General features: G+C 41.3%; 1 protein-coding gene across 1 annotated transcript; it reads left to right on the top strand.

The window, feature by feature from the left end:
• The first annotated feature begins 231 nt into the window (after positions 1 to 231).
• Positions 232 to 15,563, top strand: BDNF (brain derived neurotrophic factor). Its single transcript, XM_011226480.3, is given in 3 exon segments — positions 232 to 394; positions 397 to 440; positions 11,930 to 15,563. Coding segments are annotated over 3 exon segments (972 nt in total). The 3' UTR covers positions 12,695 to 15,563.
• The last annotated feature ends 2,280 nt before the right edge of the window (positions 15,564 to 17,843 follow it).

Genomic DNA, 17,843 nt, shown 5'->3' with positions numbered 1-17,843 from the left:
CACATGGCTCATTATGCGCAGGGCCCAGAAACTGGCTTGCTTGTGCTACTCATGTGAACAGGGACACATAGAAGAGTTGGGGGCTGCGGTAGGGCAGTGGGCAGGGGCACGTACTCCATTATTTCTGCTTCTGCATTAAGCTACAAATAATGAGCACTTTCCTGTGCTTTCCAATAAGTAATTAAAAGAAATTATAGAGTTAGATGCAAAAATAACCCAAAGGACAACTGGATGTGTGGAACCACCAGTTTTCTCCACGTGTGCGGGAGGTTAATCCTCATTAACGCTCGGAACATTGAGTTTCTACAGAAAGGGCTGCATGTCCACACACGTCTTGGCATCTGCCCACACGCTTCTGTACGGTATGACTGTGCATCCCAGAAGAAGGGCTGCAGCATGTGGAATTTAACAAACTGATCCTTGAAAATGGTCTCATAAAGGTGAGCAACAGAGTGCTAATGGCGTTCTCTTGCTAATCTCATCTTTCCCTTAGGATTTCCTGATGGTGGTTTTAAAAGGAATGCTGTTCTTTTGTTCTTGGGGCACCATATCTGTCCAGTTTCTTCCCCCACCTATTTTTCACCTCTTGCTTTGTAAAAATTAATGTTCTCTGTTGTAGTTCAGAGGATAGGGTCTAATCTAGATGGAGGTCTCTTCATCAGGTGACAATCATCTGTCCCATTCTCATTTTACCCCTTCTGCAGTAATGACATTGAAGTCTTCCAGTTTGGACCTAAGATGGCTCAATTATGAACATATATTCTGTGATGGAATTTGCTAAGATAACTAATTAACCACAGGAATACATTGGCTGTGGAAAATTTCAGGAGCACCATCTGTGGAAAAACTGGGAAGGGCATGCCGTTCCACAGCTCTGGGGTCCATTAAGAGTGTGTTTGTGTGGGGACGGTGTCTCGTGGGCGATGGCTCACAGCTGTCAAAATTCCCAAAGCATCTCATGGCAAGAACTCCAGAGTGTCCAGCAACACCTCAAAAGCAACCTATTGATTTGAAGTTTCCAATTCTGAGCAAAGAGACTGAAATAGTCTCTTTTGTTTGTTTTTGGTTTTTGGTTTTAATTGTAATGGTTCTGGCTTGTTCTCAGTTTCCACATTTTGGCAAACTTCTTTTCTTAAAGGGGGATTTCTTTTATCTCCTGGCTTGAGAGAGTTACTGTATGTTCTCTCCTTAGGGACAAGGGGCACAGTTACATCACCCTTGCACTTTTTTAAAGTACAGAGCATGCTTACTCCTGGATCCCAGAACCTGGAAGACAGGGTTCTGCTGTGCTTTCAGAACATCTCCTGGTAGTAGGTCCGGCATGTTTGTAATTTGGAGGAGGCAACCCCTTAGCTGTGTTCACATCTGTACTGTGTGGGACTCAAGGTGGAACCCAGTAATTCTTAGGATTCCACCTGGGAAAAGACAGTTCTGTGTCATCTCAGCCCCACCCATTTGCAGGTGATCTAACAGCAACACTGTCAGGGTTCCCAGTGTGAGTCATTTGTGTGCGTACTGGTGACTTGGTGACTCGGTGTTTGGGAACTAGCTGTCTTTGCAGTTCTTTGTAAAAAACCTAAACAGTGAAGCAATCTCAAGTTCTGTTGATGAAACTACCCTATCAACTCCCTGAAGATGTCCCTGTAACTCAAAATTTTTTTAGACTTTTCTTTAGAAAGGTAACTTTTTTACCACGTTGCCTCCTTCAGACTTGAAGCAAATGATCCCAGTTGTTGAAACCCAACTGAGAAACTGGGTTGCCTGCTGGGTACCTTACTGAGATAAAGACAAATTTGGGTTGGGTAGGGGATTTGGATGCTTGATACACTGATATGTTTTAGGGTTTTGTTGTTGCTGCCACTGCTGTTGTTTTATTTAGGAGTTAGGTGGTTGGAATTAGCTAGATCTGTTAGTTTTAGAGCAGGCTTAGAAATCTTCATTGAGTGAGTGAGTCAGTTTTCCCTGCCTCTGTCTCTGTTTCACCATCAGAGACATCTGGCTGAAAGGAATATTCATGTGTGTGGAAGTCTATCACCCGCCAATGCCATTGGTGTCATTTCCAGTCTGATTCTGATTGAGGGAATGATGTTAGGCTTTGTAAGTGATCAGGGAGGCCAATTACGCTTGCAGGTGGTTTGTTACTTTGAGATAAAAATTAATGATTGAGTGGAAGTCCAGATTTAGGTCAGTAGTACAATATAAATTCTTGTTCAATCAATCACATTTATAGGTATCCTGCACTTTATTGTATAAACACAATAGTGGAAAAGCCAGGTGACATAAAGGGAACCACATTTATTTAATACCATGATGAAAGCAAAAATATTTTCCTACATAATAAATGTCCCAATAAAACAAGTTGAACCAATGAGGAAAGATGGCAGGTAAGCCCATGACATGCTCAGAATGTACAACACTTAAGTTGACCTTAACCCTTTCATTTCCTTATCATAAGTAGCTTCCTTTCTCTTTATCATTTACAGTCCAGTGTTTCTCAACTTTAACAAGTATATGAATCACCTTGAAGTATATGAATCTTGTTGAAGTGCAGATTCTGTTTTGGTGGTTAGGGTGGATGGGATGGAGGAAGGGAAGCTGAGATTCTTCTTTTTTAATTTAATGTAATTTAATTTATTTGAGCACGTACAAGAGAGGGGTGGAAAGCACAGAGGGAGAGTGAGTAGGAGAAGCAAACTCCCCACTGAACAGAGAGCCCAGTGCAGGACTTGATCCCAGGACCCTGACATCATGACCTGAGCCAAAGGGAGACGCTTAACCAACTGAGCCACCCAGGCGCCCCGAGAGTCTTCATTTCTTATAAGTTTCTAGGTGATGCTAATGCTGCTGGCCCATGGATTTCACTTTGAGAAGCAAGGTTTCATTTAATTTTTTCAGGGCCTTACGAAGTAGGTCATTGAAACTTAATGGAACCTGCTAGATCATATCAATTAACATTACTGTCTACCATGTATGGGACTTTAATAATGCATTGTTTTTTGCAATTTAATAGAATGTTGTTCAGAGAATGACAAGTACCGTATGATTTCATTCATGTGGAATTTAAGAAACAAAACAAGCAAAGGGGAAAAAGAGCGACAAATCAAGAAACAGGCTCTTAATTACAGAGAACAAACTGTTGGTTACCAGAAGGGAGAGGTGTGGGGGGTTGGGTTAAATAGGTGATGGGAATTAAGGAGTGCACAATGAGCACAGGGTAATGTATGGAATTGTTGAATCAATCTGCTGCACACTTGAAACTAACTTAACACCGTATGTTAATTAACTGTACTTAAAATAAGAAACTTTAAAAGTCAAGAACAATAGGAATAGAATACTGTTAAATCTAAACTTTAGTTTGTTATAAACAAATCTCACCTGAAATTCTAAAGAAAACAGAATCCTAATTAAAGAGGTTAAGCTTTTTAATTGAATGTTAACTGCCATGTTGTTCTTGTAATCTAAAAAGTAGTAGTTTAAGGGGCTCCTGGGTAGCTCAGTTGGTTAAGCATCTAGCTCGGGTCATGATCTCAGTCATGGTCATGAGATCGAGCCAGCTTTGGGCTACACACTCAGCACGAGTCTGCTTGGGATTCTCTCCCTACCCCTCTGCCCCTTCCCCTGTGCACATGAGCATTCACTCACTCTCTCTCTCAAAATAAATACATAAGGAAAATATTTTTTAAAAAATAGCAGTTTAAAAATGTATTTTAAAAAGCAAAATTTTTAGGCTGTCTCTTCACTCAATAGGCAAGTGACTTGTGTATGTTCCACTTTGTTACAGAGATGTGCACTGTTTGGGCGGTATTACTCTGTGAAGAGGAGGTGAAGGAAGTGGGCAGGGCATGGATAGGACTGCCAGCTGTGGGTGGCTCTGGCTTTCAGGGATTCTTCCTTGGTTAGAGTGAAACAGTACGTTTCTTGGGGCAGTAGTGTTGGAGGCACTTAAAGACCTTTGGATGGTGACAGCTGTGCCCGGGATTGGAATGGCAGGTGGGGTGTTCTCTGCCCAGATCTGGTCCTTGTGCCAGGCATGTTCTATCCCTTATCCAAAATTCATTCCATCTCATTTTAAGACTTACTGTTCTTACTTTAATTTCACCTCCCTAAATACTATACAAATATTACCATTGCAAAGGGAAAAGAGTCATTTAGCATATGTAGGAACCTACTTTGTACAAGGTACTGTACAAATCGTAATTCAAAGGAGAATACCCATCTCCATCCTAATGGAGACTGGTCTAGTTTTACTCCTGGGTAAGTTGGGCGTCTGACCAGTAGAAAAATTTTTGCTTTTTTCAAGGATGGAGTATGGAGTAGAAGGTGTTAATAAAGGAGCAGAGCTGTTGTGCTTTCTATCAAAGATGTATGTAAATTTAGCTATCAAATTAATAATTCAGGGCAATATACTTTTTTACATGATAATTACATGTATGTATTATTCTGGGCCTGTAATAACCAGCAATTTCTCTGGCACTCTTAGTGAGGCTAAGTAATATCTGCAAGGGTCACAATACGGTACGTACCGTACCAAGCCTCTGGTGTGAAGGACTGTGTTGTGTAGAAAGCATAATTGGATACCCATGAACAAAAAATACATTATGGTTAAAATGGCATTTTTACTAAAAACGACATTTTTAAAGGCACTTCCTTCAAAGCTTTGGAATATCTGCATTATCAGATTTCATTTACTGAAATATTTATTAATTTCAATTGATTGGTCATTCAGGGAAGTAGGTGAGCATCTGTCACGATCATTAGTAGTCACCACCATTTTACTTATGGATTCCAACTGCCAATTATTTTCTTTGAGGAATATGAAGTTATTTGTTTTTGGGTTTTTTGTTTTTTATTGTTTTTGTTTTTATTCTCGCCTAAGCAGTATCTACCTAATGGGAAAATAATGCAGAGGGATGAAAGAAACTGGTCTCTGTAGTCGCAGGCCTAGTTTTCCTTTGGAATCTGAGGTTCTGACCTTGGTCTATCAGGGGAACCACAGCGAGTGGATGAGTTGATTAAAAACTCTGGTCCTCTTTCCTCCTGTACGAAAGGGGGATAATTATAGTACCTGCACCTCTAGGGTCCTATGAGTCTTAATTAGTTAATATTTGCAAAGTGTTTGAAGATCTTTGAATTAAAAGTGCTGAGCAGTGGAATCCAAGTTCAGTGTAATTATATTGGAATGAGAGTTTTGATTCCCGCCTTCCCTCCACCTCCCTCCATGGTGTTTTTAGCCAACCCAGACGTGACCCGTGGTTAACACTTATCTCTGCACACTTCTCTCTAACTCCTCTCCTTTTGCAACTTACTTCAGCCTAAAAATAAGTAGAAAATAGAAATTAAGTTAAAAGATATACCCAAGCTCTTAAGTCCAGTCTCACACTTAAGTAACTACTCACTATTGATTGATTGACTGATTGATTGAGAGCGTGCACACACACACACACCCAGACGTGACCCGTGGTTAACACTTATCTCTGCACACTTCTCTCTAACTCCTCTCCTTTTGCAACTTACTTCAGCCTAAAAATAAGTAGAAAATAGAAATTAAGTTAAAAGATATACCCAAGCTCTTAAGTCCAGTCTCACACTTAAGTAACTACTCACTATTGATTGATTGACTGATTGATTGAGAGCGTGCACACACACACACACACACACACACACACAGGGCTGGGAAAGGAGGAGGGGCAGAGGGAGAGGGAGAGAAAGAGGGAGAATCTTAAGCAGGCTCCATGCAGCATGGAGCCGGGGGGCTGGGCTTGATCTCATGACCCTGAGATCATGACCTGAGCCAAAATCAAACAAGAGTCGGCTGCTTAACCAACTGAGCCACTCCAGGTGGCCCTCACTGTTTATTTTATTTTTTTTTTTAAAGATTTTATTTATTTATTTGACAGAGATAGAGACAGCCAGAGAGAGAGGGAACACAAGCAGGGGGAGTGGGAGGAAGGAGCAGGCTCATAGCAGAGGAGCCTGATGTGGGGCCCGATCCCATAACGCCGGGATCACGCCCTGAACCGAAGGCAGACGCTTAACAGCTGTGCCACCCAGGCGCCCCACTGTTTATTTTTAAACCTCAACAGCCACTAAGAAGAAAATCAGTGAATTAACTGGTCTTTCCCACTCTATCTTTCTTTTAGGCCCTCCTATACCTGGTGATAAACTGGGCTTCTGGAAGCATCTTTCTGCTCAGAAACTCTTCACTGGCTCTTCCATGCCTGTAAGGCAGGGTCCAAACTCAATAGCATCCCCCTGAGAGCCTTCCAGAATCTTACAGTCACTCACTGTTATTTCTCACTATTCCCTTCCAGAGCTCTTCTCTCCAGAAATGTGCTCATGACCTTAACCAAGCCTCCATCCATCGGTATCTTTTCTGGACACTTCTAAATCTCCCCTGTCCTTTGCCTTACTCTTCACAAAGCATTCTTCATTCTCTAACTGGAAGTAGCCTCTTTCTCTTTATAGAATTTTTTCTTTACTTTTCCTGGGTTGTTTCTACCTTTCTGTTTCAGTTACTTAAATATATGTCCTACTTCCCTCCTAGACTGTAAGATTTGAAGGTAGATTCCTTATACGTTGAATGAACAAACAAAGGCTAATATATGCATATAGTGAAACTGGATACAAATTAAAGATTATTTACATTGATTTGCAAGATTGCATTAAGGTGGTCTCTTAATAGGCTTGCATCATGTATGTTAAGAATTAAATATTAATTGATAATTTTTTTCAACATCACCATTATCTTTCTTGCTTATAGGATTGCCTACAATGAGCAGCCGTATCTTTAAACTGTTTTCTTTGATTACGTGCTCATGGACAATTCCTACTAACATATCATAAAAAAAAAAAAACCCTAAGGGATTGACAACAAGGAACACTTTGTGTTTTTTTCTCCTACCCACATTACTGTTTGCTTTCTCTTATTAGCTTTGGCCATGGAAATGTTCTAGCATACCTAAATTTTTGCAAAGCTTTCCTTTAGAGGAAGACCATGTTGCCTGAAATTCCATCCCCTGAAATTAGCAAGCCTTAAAGTCGAAGGGTCTTCTGGGTCACAATTACTCCAATACTACAAAGTAGCATCTCATTGGTGCTGCCTTCAGAAAGTTGGGCTCCAGGATACACACACCTGCAGAGAACTGTGGCCACATTTTAGAAGCTCCTTCTCTGACCACCCTCTGTAGCAGAGCCTCTCTTCTCCCTGCAATTAAATACTCTAAACCCAGCAGCATGTCCTGATGGTGAAAACCCGGACAAAGAGGTAACCTGTGAACCTCTCTGAACCATAATTGTCTCATCTGTATAATGTGGATAATAATTCCTGCCTTATCTCCTTGTAACAATCAAATTAGATCATACTTGTGAATGTTCTGTAGTCTTTTAGACAAATGTAAGTTATTACTACAGCATGCTGTCATGGATATTCATCTGGTTGAATGTTTAAAACTTGTGAGTCATGCTTAAAACTAAACTTTACTTCTATTTTGTCGATTTTCTTTTTAGTCCTGTGTACTATATTTAATTTTTTGAGAATGAGGCTAAAAAAGAAATCCTTCCTAGCATTTTATAGATGTGGTTGAGTTGATTGTTGTAAGCCTTGGAGCAGAATTAGACAGCACCAGTGAATTTATTACGTATAAACAGATATATAGACTAACCGTCTACTTAGCAGTATTACACCGCCTCTCATCTTTGGCGTAATAAAGACCCATCTGAAGGGCTAAAACATTAGGAATTGTCACGGAAGCTTCTACTTACTTTTAGGATTTCCTGAGACAGCATATAAAATCACTCACTGAAGAGGTTGACAGCAAAAAAGGCAGTTACAAGACTAAAAAGTCCAAGTTTTGCTATAATTATTATTATCACTGGCTGCTTTTCCAAAGTCTTCTGTTAGAAACAGAGCTACGCAAATGATAGGGGCTGTTCATATGGTGTCATGTTATTTGCTTTTTAGAAATCATTCAAGTAAAGCTTTGCCCTGGTAGAGAAGCTGAAGAGATCCCTCGTGACTGATCTTTGACATCTATCAGATTCCTTCAAGCTTATAATTTGGGTTTAGCATGGCCTGTGCTTGAGCAAATAATTCCAGTGGGTTCACTGGTGCTTTCCAAATGGAAAGGCTTCCTGTGAAAATTAGGTCAAAACTGTCTTTTGTCATGGTTTAATAAACTCATCAGTCAGTTTTTACTGAGAACTATTATATTACTCTGTGTTAAGCATTAATTGGGTCAGACATGATTCATTCCCTCAGAGAGCTTATCATCTAACTGAAGACTGGCCATGGTTAGCAAACACTGTCAACAATTAACAAGCGAGCAGGGAATGAAATGCTAGATGAGATATAAAATGCAAATTTTAGAAGAGAAGGAGGACAGTGTGTGCCGGAGTCATTAGAGAAGGTGGCATGTATGATTTGATGCTTGAACTGGGCCATGAAGGATAAACAAGACTTAGAGAGAGAGAAAAGAGTTTGTCAGGAATGGAACAAGTCACTTCCAGGCAATAATGTAGATGGGGCTCCAGGGACTCTGGCCTGATCAGAGCAGACGTGAGTAAGGTGAGGCCAGCTTTTGAAGGGTGTGAATACCAGATAAAAGAGGTTAGATGGGATCTAGTGGAACAAAAATGCCATTGCAAGTTTTTGTAAGAGAATGATGAGCTAAGAGTGGTTAGTCAGGCAGTGGTCGTCATAGCTGAATGGAGCAGAAAGGATGTGAAGTATGTCAGGGGGACGTTGTAGTCCCAAAACGAGATGGTGATAGCTGAGCCAAGATGGTGGCAGTGGGATGGAGGAAAAAGGGAATGGACAAGAAAAATGTCTTAAAGGAAAAATGGGCAGGACTTCTTTGCTGATAGGATTTGAAGACCATACCTAAAATGTATGATCAAACTTGATTCTAAGATTTCTCGCCTTCACCCTGGATGGTCCAAAGTATTAAGAAATCACTGTCAGAAACAGAAAAGTTAGGAAGTAACATGGTCCCCACAAAAAGTGCTGAGTTTGGCATTGGAGGCATTACAAGGCCTTGTGAGTGAGTAGGCAGTGAGCGTCCCAGAAGTGTCCCTCTGGGCAGGGCTGGCGATGGGAGTTGGACTCCAGCACCAGGTAGTTAATTAGTGACTCTGTGCAGATGTTCAGCTTTGAGGGGTGCCCCCGGTTTGGGCTTCACTCTGAAAGCCAAGTTATATTGACTCAGATACCATTTGTTCCTCTGAAATCTTTACTAACAGAACTGCTAAGAAAAATATATAGAGGACTGACTACTTTTGTAACTGAAAAGTTATTAGTAAAAAGATGAGACCGGTGAAAGGCAGGGTAAACTTCTTTAAGCCAAGTGTAGAAAAGGTATCATTAAAAGCCTCATTGCTCTGGTAGTGGTAATAGAGCAATGGCCCAACTCTGTAGTTGAAGATGCCTGAGTACCCTGGGCCATTTTAAGTAGTTTGTGTGGACACTTAGTAAATATTTACGAGACCTACTCTATTTGATTAATTCTAAATGAGCATTTTCTTGATTCATATTTTTAACATCTCTGGAATGGGTTGTGTCCTACAGTTGATGTCATTTCAGTGTTATTTTTGGGCAGATAGGAAGCAGTCACAGCACAGTTGTCATCACCTAACCAATTTATTTTGCTTAGTTTTTTTTGTTACATATGCAGAAAAATTCTATATGATCAAATGTGTTTCATCGTATATTAAAAAAAAGTCTAAGAGAGCTCTTCAGTAAGTATACAGTAACAGTTCTGAGTGATAAAGAAAGCAGTAGTTTAATCGGCTGCATTTTTAATTTCTTAGTGGTACACAAAATGGTGTGTTTTATAGTGCCAGTATCTTCAATCTGATGAAGTCATAGTATTAAAAGATAACTGATCACAGCAGATCTCTCCCGGAGTGATAGAAGTGGCTGGGGTAAAATATTCTAAATTTGCATTCTTTCCTCAGCCTCCATCTGAGGCGCCCCTTGGGTTGTTTTAATTTGAACGAGGAACATTAGGAGAAAGGATTTTCATTCAGTGGTGTAAATACCACCTGCCAGGAACAGAAAGCTCCTTGGAGGATACATTTCTTTGATGGTGCAGAATCCAGAACTTCCACAGCAAGTTCAGGTGCAAGCAGAATGGGTATCTGTGTTTCATTCCGACCAGTGTGCCCTTCCTACCCTCAGACCCTCGTGTACTTCAGACAGTCCTGAGCGTGCTTGCTATTTGTGCAAAGTGAGCGTGAATCCGCTAGGAAATTTGTAGGTGTTTGGGGATGGTAATAGTCTCTTCGTGATCTCTTATAAAAGCGGAGGACAGAATCATTAGTGTCTCCGCACCAGCCTTTTCAGCCATTCCTGCAGTATGACCTATTGACGGGAGGTAGGTTGTTGCCTTCCCGTCCAGTGACACTTCACAGACAGAAAAACCGTCCTTTTTCCTGCTGCTTAGCACAGCCTAACCGCTAGGGCACGTGTGTGTCTCTTTGTGAGTCCCTGCTCCAGGACTGGGAAGTAGGACTGGTAGGAGTGTGGGAGCTGAGGGCTGCTCCTCTCTCTTGCTAAGGGACCCGGTGCCTCAGGTAAGTGATTCGGAAGTCCTTCACCATCTGCAGGTAACCTTGGGCCGGTCTGTAGGTATGTCTTCCTGTTGTTTGTTCCCCCATTCTAATTGGCTTCCCAGAGCCTGCTTGTAGATGGGGAGCCAAATTTAGAGTATAGCAACCCTCTGGCAAGCAGGAAAAGATTAATTTTGTGGTGTGCTGCTAAGGGACTTCCCAGAAAACTTCAAAAGCACAGAAAGAAGCACTAGCTGCCTATTCCAAAATGCGCAAAATGCCACTCAGTTTTTTAAAGGTGTGATAAACTCGGAGCTCTCTCATACACATACACACTGGACCACATGGCCAATAAAAGCAGAGCCGAGCTTTCTTCGATGGGGCCGCATGTGAGCCAGGAAAGCCAGTGGGTGAGGGGCTTGGAGAGTTGGTGGAGATAACCGTGGATCGCATCTGGGAGGCATTTGAAATTGACTTCAGTGCCTTTTTAATGCTGACTTTTCCAGTTCTCTCTTAAGCAGACACATTGTTTTCATGATAGCCGCCCCAGGCACAGACAGGCCATTAAAATCAATGCGTAGAAAATGATTTGTGTTTGGAAATAAGCAAAACATTTTCAGTTATGACCACCCAGGTGTAGTAGAAAAGCACTGGAGCTGAAGTTGGGAGCCCCAAGTTCTAATATAAACTTTCTTCAGGACAGGAAGCAAGTCCGTCAGTGGCCTTTGGTTTCCTTACCTGTAAAGCAGGATGGCTTGGTGGAATTATCTTGCTGCTTTGTTCTAATAGATTCTCTCTACAGGAAGGGGAAAAAAAGTCAGTGTAAAGGCTCTTTACAGCTCCCTGATTTTTTTTTTTACGGTGCTCTTCATGCCTAGATATCACACCACCAAAAAGGCCCCCACAGACCCCTTAGGCCACTACTGTTCCTGTCACACGTTCCCGCAATAGGACCATGTTGCTAACTTGAAAAAAAAAATTACTATTACACTTGCAGTTGTTGCTTAGTAACATTTCTGATTTTGTGTTTCTTGTGACAGCCTGAGCAGAGATCATTAAAAATTAAACTTACAAAGCTGCTAAAGTGGGAGGAGGGAGGAGACCTTGAAGCCACCATTTTTTTCACTTGCCTAGAAGCCGTGTAACCTCGGGTTTCAATGCCAAGTCTTCGGGCAAACACAGCACTGTCTCTGGTTTATATTAAACCACATAGAGCACACTCCTGACATTAACTTATGTCTGCTTGCAGCTGGAGTTTATCACCAGTACATAAAATCCTTGACCCTGCAGAATGGCCTGGAATTACAATCACAGGGCCACACTGCATCCCTGTGGAAGAAAGCCCTAACGAGTTCTGTGCCCTCTTTCTGCTTTCTCCCTACAGTTCCACCAGGTGAGAAGAGTGATGACCATCCTTTTCCTTACTATGGTTATTTCATACTTCGGTTGCATGAAGGCTGCCCCCATGAAGGAAGCAAACGTCCGAGGACAAGGCAGCTTGGCCTACCCAGGTGTGCGGACCCATGGGACTCTGGAGAGCGTGAATGGGCCCAAGGCAGGCTCGAGAGGCCTGACTTCCTTGGCTGACACTTTTGAACACGTGATAGAAGAGCTGTTGGACGAGGACCAGAAAGTTCGGCCCAATGAGGAGAACAATAAGGACGCGGACTTGTATACTTCCAGGGTGATGCTCAGTAGTCAAGTGCCTTTGGAGCCTCCTCTTCTCTTTCTGCTTGAGGAATACAAAAATTACCTGGATGCTGCAAACATGTCTATGAGGGTCCGGCGCCACTCTGACCCCGCCCGCCGTGGGGAGCTGAGCGTGTGCGACAGCATTAGCGAGTGGGTGACAGCGGCGGATAAAAAGACTGCAGTGGACATGTCAGGCGGGACGGTCACAGTCCTTGAAAAAGTCCCTGTATCGAAAGGCCAACTGAAGCAGTACTTCTATGAGACCAAGTGCAATCCCATGGGTTACACAAAGGAGGGCTGCAGGGGCATAGACAAAAGGCATTGGAACTCCCAGTGCCGAACTACCCAGTCGTACGTGCGGGCCCTTACCATGGATAGCAAAAAGAGAATTGGCTGGCGATTCATAAGGATAGACACTTCCTGTGTATGTACACTGACCATTAAAAGGGGAAGATAGTGGATTTATGTTGTATAGATTATATTGAGACAAAAATTTATCTATTTGTATATATACATAACAGGGTAAATTATTCAGTTAAGAAAAATAATTTTATGAACTGCATGTATAAATGAAGTTTATACAGTACAGTGGTTCTACAATCTATTTATTGGACCTATCCATGACCAGAAGGGAAACAGTCATTTTGCGCACAACTTTAAAAAGTCTGCATTACATTCCTCGATAATGTTGTGGTTTGTTGCCGTTGCCAAGAATTGAAAACATAAAAAAGTTTAAAAAAATAATAACAATAAATTGCATGCTGCTTTAATTGTGAATTGATAATAAACTGTCCTCTTTCAGAAAACAGACAAAAAAAAAAAAAAACCAACAAAAATTTGAACCAAAACATTCCGTTTACATTTTAGACAGTAAGTATCTTCGTTCTTGTTAGTACTATTATCTGTTTTACTGCTTTTAACTTCTGATAGCGTTGGAATTAAAACAATGTCAAGGTGCTGTTGTCATCGCTTTACTGGCTTAGGGAATGGGGGATGGGAGGGGTATATTTTTGTTTGTTTTGTGTTTTTTTTTGTTTGTTTTGTTGTTTTGTTTTGTTTTTGTTTTGTTTTTTTTTTTTTTAGTTCCCATAGGGAGTAGGGATGGGGAAAGAATTCCTTCAATATATATTCTGGTTGATAAGAGATTTATTTGTATGTTGTAAAGATGTTTGCATTATCAATCAGATGACTGGAAAATGAATAAAAATTAAGGCAACTGAACAAAGTGCTCACTCCACTTCCCATGATGCACCTCCTAGGCTTCACTCGCCCGTTGGGCCTTGGTCAGGAGAGGCTCCTTTTGTTGGAAAGACCTACATTTCCTTAGAGCACATTCTTTCCCTCCCTCCCCCTTTGGTCCCCTCTTTGTTTTGTTTTCTCTTAAAGGAAGAAAAATCAGTTGCGCGCTCTGGAATAATTTACCACTGCTGTGAACGAGTGAACCAGTTTTGTCATTGTGGCCCTCATATAAGCATGGAGAACAGTGATTTCTTTTCTTTTTTTTTCTTTTTCTTTTTTTTTTAAGGAGAGAAAAACAAAACACAAAAACGAAGTTTTGTGTTTTTTATGAGGGGTAAACATGGGGTCAATCATTGTAAGGCTTCACAAAAGCATGGTAAGGCTTAAAAATTGTCTTGCAAGCAAAAGGTGGAGTTCTGTAGGACCCAGAAATGCCTAGATCAGAGTAGGAGTCCACACCGCCAGTGAAATGAGACTGAGCAGCCATATGGAGGCTGTGTGGAGCTGACATGTCATTTCCGGGTGGTGCAGGAGGAATTTCTGAGTGGCCATCCTGAGGTCTAGGTGGGGGTGGGGAATGGTACTTGAGACATTGCAGAAGGGAGGCCTCTGAAGGACCTTTCAGAGGTGGCTCTGAAATGACTGCATCAAGTTGCTTGGACCTCGTGCTTTAAGTGCCTACATTATCTAACTGTGCTAAGAGGTTCTCGCTGGAGGACCCCACTCAAGCTGACTTACGCTCTCCACCCCTGAGTAATTTGTCCTAAAGCTGGATTAGCCTGGAGCAGGTTCAGAACCAAATGTGGCATTGTGATCCTGAGACTGATGCAACAAGACAGAAGATGCTTGCGGCATGAACACTTACTGCTTTGAACTTAGACTTGAGGAAACCAGGGTTTTGTCTTCTGAGAACTTTTGGTAAGGGGGAAGGGACAGGAAAAGGCCCCAAAACTCAGGTCAGATGACCAAGGCTACTGACAGAAAATCTTGTCCAGAGACAAGACTTCGAGAAGGTGTCTGCACATCTAGGACACCCAAGGCTCGAAAAGGTGCCTTGCTCGATAGAAGAGGCCAGGACAGAGCTGACAAAGTGTTTCTCCACAGTGAAGGCCTCAGCAACCTCCTGCCCATCCTGTCTGTTCATGGAGAGGGTCCCTGCCTCACCTCTGCCATCTTGGGTTTGGAGAAGTTAAGTTGGGAGTCTGGAATAGTGGTCCTGGGAGAAATGGATCCCAGTGAGAATTAGTGCTAAACCCACTCACCCATTCAGCCCACTCTCCAAATCTGAAAATGCCCTAGACCAGTGTCCTTGAATAGCAGAAAGCCTCCAGAAGTTTCTGCATCTTAGTAGGGCGAGGGGTCAGCAAAAGAGGACGTCCACCATGACCCAGGGAATGAAGATACCATCAGCAAATAATTTCTATTTGTTCAGTCTTTCATTTAGAACAAGCCGAGCCTATCCTTTACGATACCATCTGAACACCTGTCTTTAAAAGAGGGAAGACTTAGTGGAGGTTTGTTTTGTGCTGTGTGAAAATACTGTCTTTGTAATTATTTTTGACATGTAACGAATATCTGCTGTATGTTAACTTTTTGCAGCTTGCTTCTGAGGGACAAAACTATAAAACAGGAAGTCCCCATCACAATCTCAAAGTCCTGCAAAGGCCAGATCTGTTATGTGGTTGAATAGGAGACGCTGAGCAATTGCGTGGTCACTGGCTCTCTTACCCAATAGGATACATCACAGTCACATGCTTGGTGGCTTATGTTGACCTAAGATTTATTTTGTTAAAATCTTTCTCTGTTGCTGTTCATTTTTGTTCTGTTCAGTTCTGTTTTGTTGTTTTTTTTTAAAGTCTTGCTGTGGTCTCTTTGTGGCAGAAGTGTTTTCATGCATGCCAGCAGGCCTGTTGCTTTTTTATGGTGATTCCCATTGAAAATGTAAGTAAATGTCTGTGGCCTTGTTTTCTCTATGGTAAAGATATTATTCACCATGTAAAACAAAAAAAAATATTTATTGTATTTTAGTATATTTATATAATTATGTTATTGAAAAAAATTGGCATTAAAACTTAACCGCATCAGAAGCCTATTGTAAATACAAGTTCTATTTAAGTGTACTAATTAACATATAATATATGTTTTAAATATAGAATTTTTAATGTTTTTAAATATATTTTCAAAGTACATAAAATCTGGGGGTTCTGGGTTTTTTCTCTTCACTGTAAAACCAAACATGAAAACGTGTTTTATTATAAATACGTGTGTTCCTTGCTTTAAGACCAACCTGACTAGTTTTAGCAGTTGCACAGCCCCCCCAGAGAGGATGCTTATTTCAAAGCAGGGGAGGCCAATCCTGCAGTCTGTGAGCTTCCAAGAAGCTCTAGGATTGGGCCTGTCTTCCACAGTGGAAGACGGGAGTGTCATATTCTAGGACACTTGAAAGTTTTCTCCTTTGAAGTGATATACTTTCATCAAGTACCAAACCATGTATCCTAGCAACATCAGGATCCATGAATCAGGGCTGGCTGGCTCTATTTGATTATAAAATAACTGTTAAAAAAAAATCAAAGTAGATTTACTTAGGAATAATGAGAATAAATTGGCCCAAATTTAGAAAGTCAATGACTGAAAAAAAACATAGAAATTCAATATTTAGAAGCAGGTCATGTACCCTGAGTTTGGAAATGGTGCCATTTGCATTATGCATTTGTATCCATTGCACTGATTTAATTTTTGTATGTGAAGCATGCAGATTTTATATCATAGTACCCATGATCTAACAGATTGCTAGGATTTCTAAAAAGATTTGCCTCTGTGATGGCTGCCAAGCCGCTGGGTAATTTAGTTAAAGTGTTTAAAGTTATCACTAAATCTTAGGGAAATAAATGGAAGGATTTTAAATTAGAGAAAGAGCCATTAAGGAAAAAAAGCATCTGTTCCTACTCTTTCAGACTCCCCATTTGAACACTGACAACCCATCCCAGAACGTGGTGAACTATATCTGTGCAATGTATCATTTCTATTTCAAACATACACACATGGTTTCCTCTTGTATTGTCTTATAAATAAGGATCAAGAAAGTCATAACAAACATTGACTTGTGTTGTGTATGTGGAAGAACAGATCCAATGAGATGAATTACTCGATCCCAATCTGTCCAGGGAGCTTGCAAAGTCCTCCAAACTCTTAAGAGAAGACCCTGCCTGGCAGTCAAGGCATGAGCCCAGCCGTGGAATTAGATCTTTGCTCAACGTCAGGCTTAACCAATTTTCATAGTCCAGGAAGACCAAGATATTTTTCAAAGGATTATGTAAAAAGAGAATTAAGTATGGCATTCAAATTACTTGAAGTCAAAGGGGTGTGGTAAACAGTATGGGAGTTTTCATCAGAAGATGAGGTCAGAGAAGCAGACAAAAAATGGACGCTCCTCCAAATTAACCAACTTGGAGTTAACAGTAGTCAATTTGCACTCTGTTCGTTGGGTACAAGCAGTTAAACCTGTTCAGGCATTGGGATGCCCAGAAATAACCCAGATCATTGCTTCCTTGGATCGATGGTTTTTCACCGTATGGAGAGGCCTCTGTGGTGATTGGCGGCGTCTATGATATTGTCTTAGTAGCTGTGCTAATTCCATGAATACTACCTCAGTTGTGACATTCTGAACAAAATCCTAGAGTGGATCCATGCTAAATCTTCTCTTATTCATTTAAGCGATTACTAGACTCTGGATAAAATGTCAAACACCTTATTAACTGCAACCAAAGGTTTCCAGCCTGGCCTCGGTTCAGCCAGCACTGAAGCAACGTTAGGGCATAAGTCTAACACAGAACAGACATATCTTCTCTGCACTCTCTCATCAAGCCCGTTCTAGAAGTCAGTCAAAGTTGAAACGGCTGGGTATTTTGATAAGCTACTGTTAAGTAAGAAACAGTACATGTACATAAATGTAGGTAGATGAAGTATTTAGCCTGTAGAAAATTCATCCTGGGTTTGACCCACCCTTCAAATGTTGGACAGCAAAATTAGTGATGGCATCTGGCCCTTTTTTAAAATGTTTTCAGTTTTTGTTTTTTGGGGGTTTTTTAGCCGTAGGTTGTTTTAACTCTTGTTTTAAAGATTCGTTGGTTGGTGATTTGGGGAGGAGGGAGGGTTGGGAATCTGACTCTTGTTGGTTACATTAAGGTAACTGGTGATTGGTTCTGTGAATCTTCAACCTAAGAGCCAAACTGAGTGACTAGACAGGTGCAGCCACTCTAAACGGGCCAGCGTTTGCCCCGATATTGCAGCTAATAAATGCTTCCCTCCCCCTGTGCCTCTGTCCCCAGGCTTCAGTATCTTCATCCACTCCCCCAATTCCAGCCACC

This window comes from Ailuropoda melanoleuca, chromosome 16 (genome assembly GCF_002007445.2).
Source record: "Ailuropoda melanoleuca isolate Jingjing chromosome 16, ASM200744v2, whole genome shotgun sequence".
Classification (NCBI taxonomy): domain Eukaryota; kingdom Metazoa; phylum Chordata; class Mammalia; order Carnivora; family Ursidae; genus Ailuropoda; species Ailuropoda melanoleuca.
The sequence above is the reverse complement of the archived record's forward strand: the minus strand, read 5'-3'. Positions and strand labels throughout refer to the sequence as shown.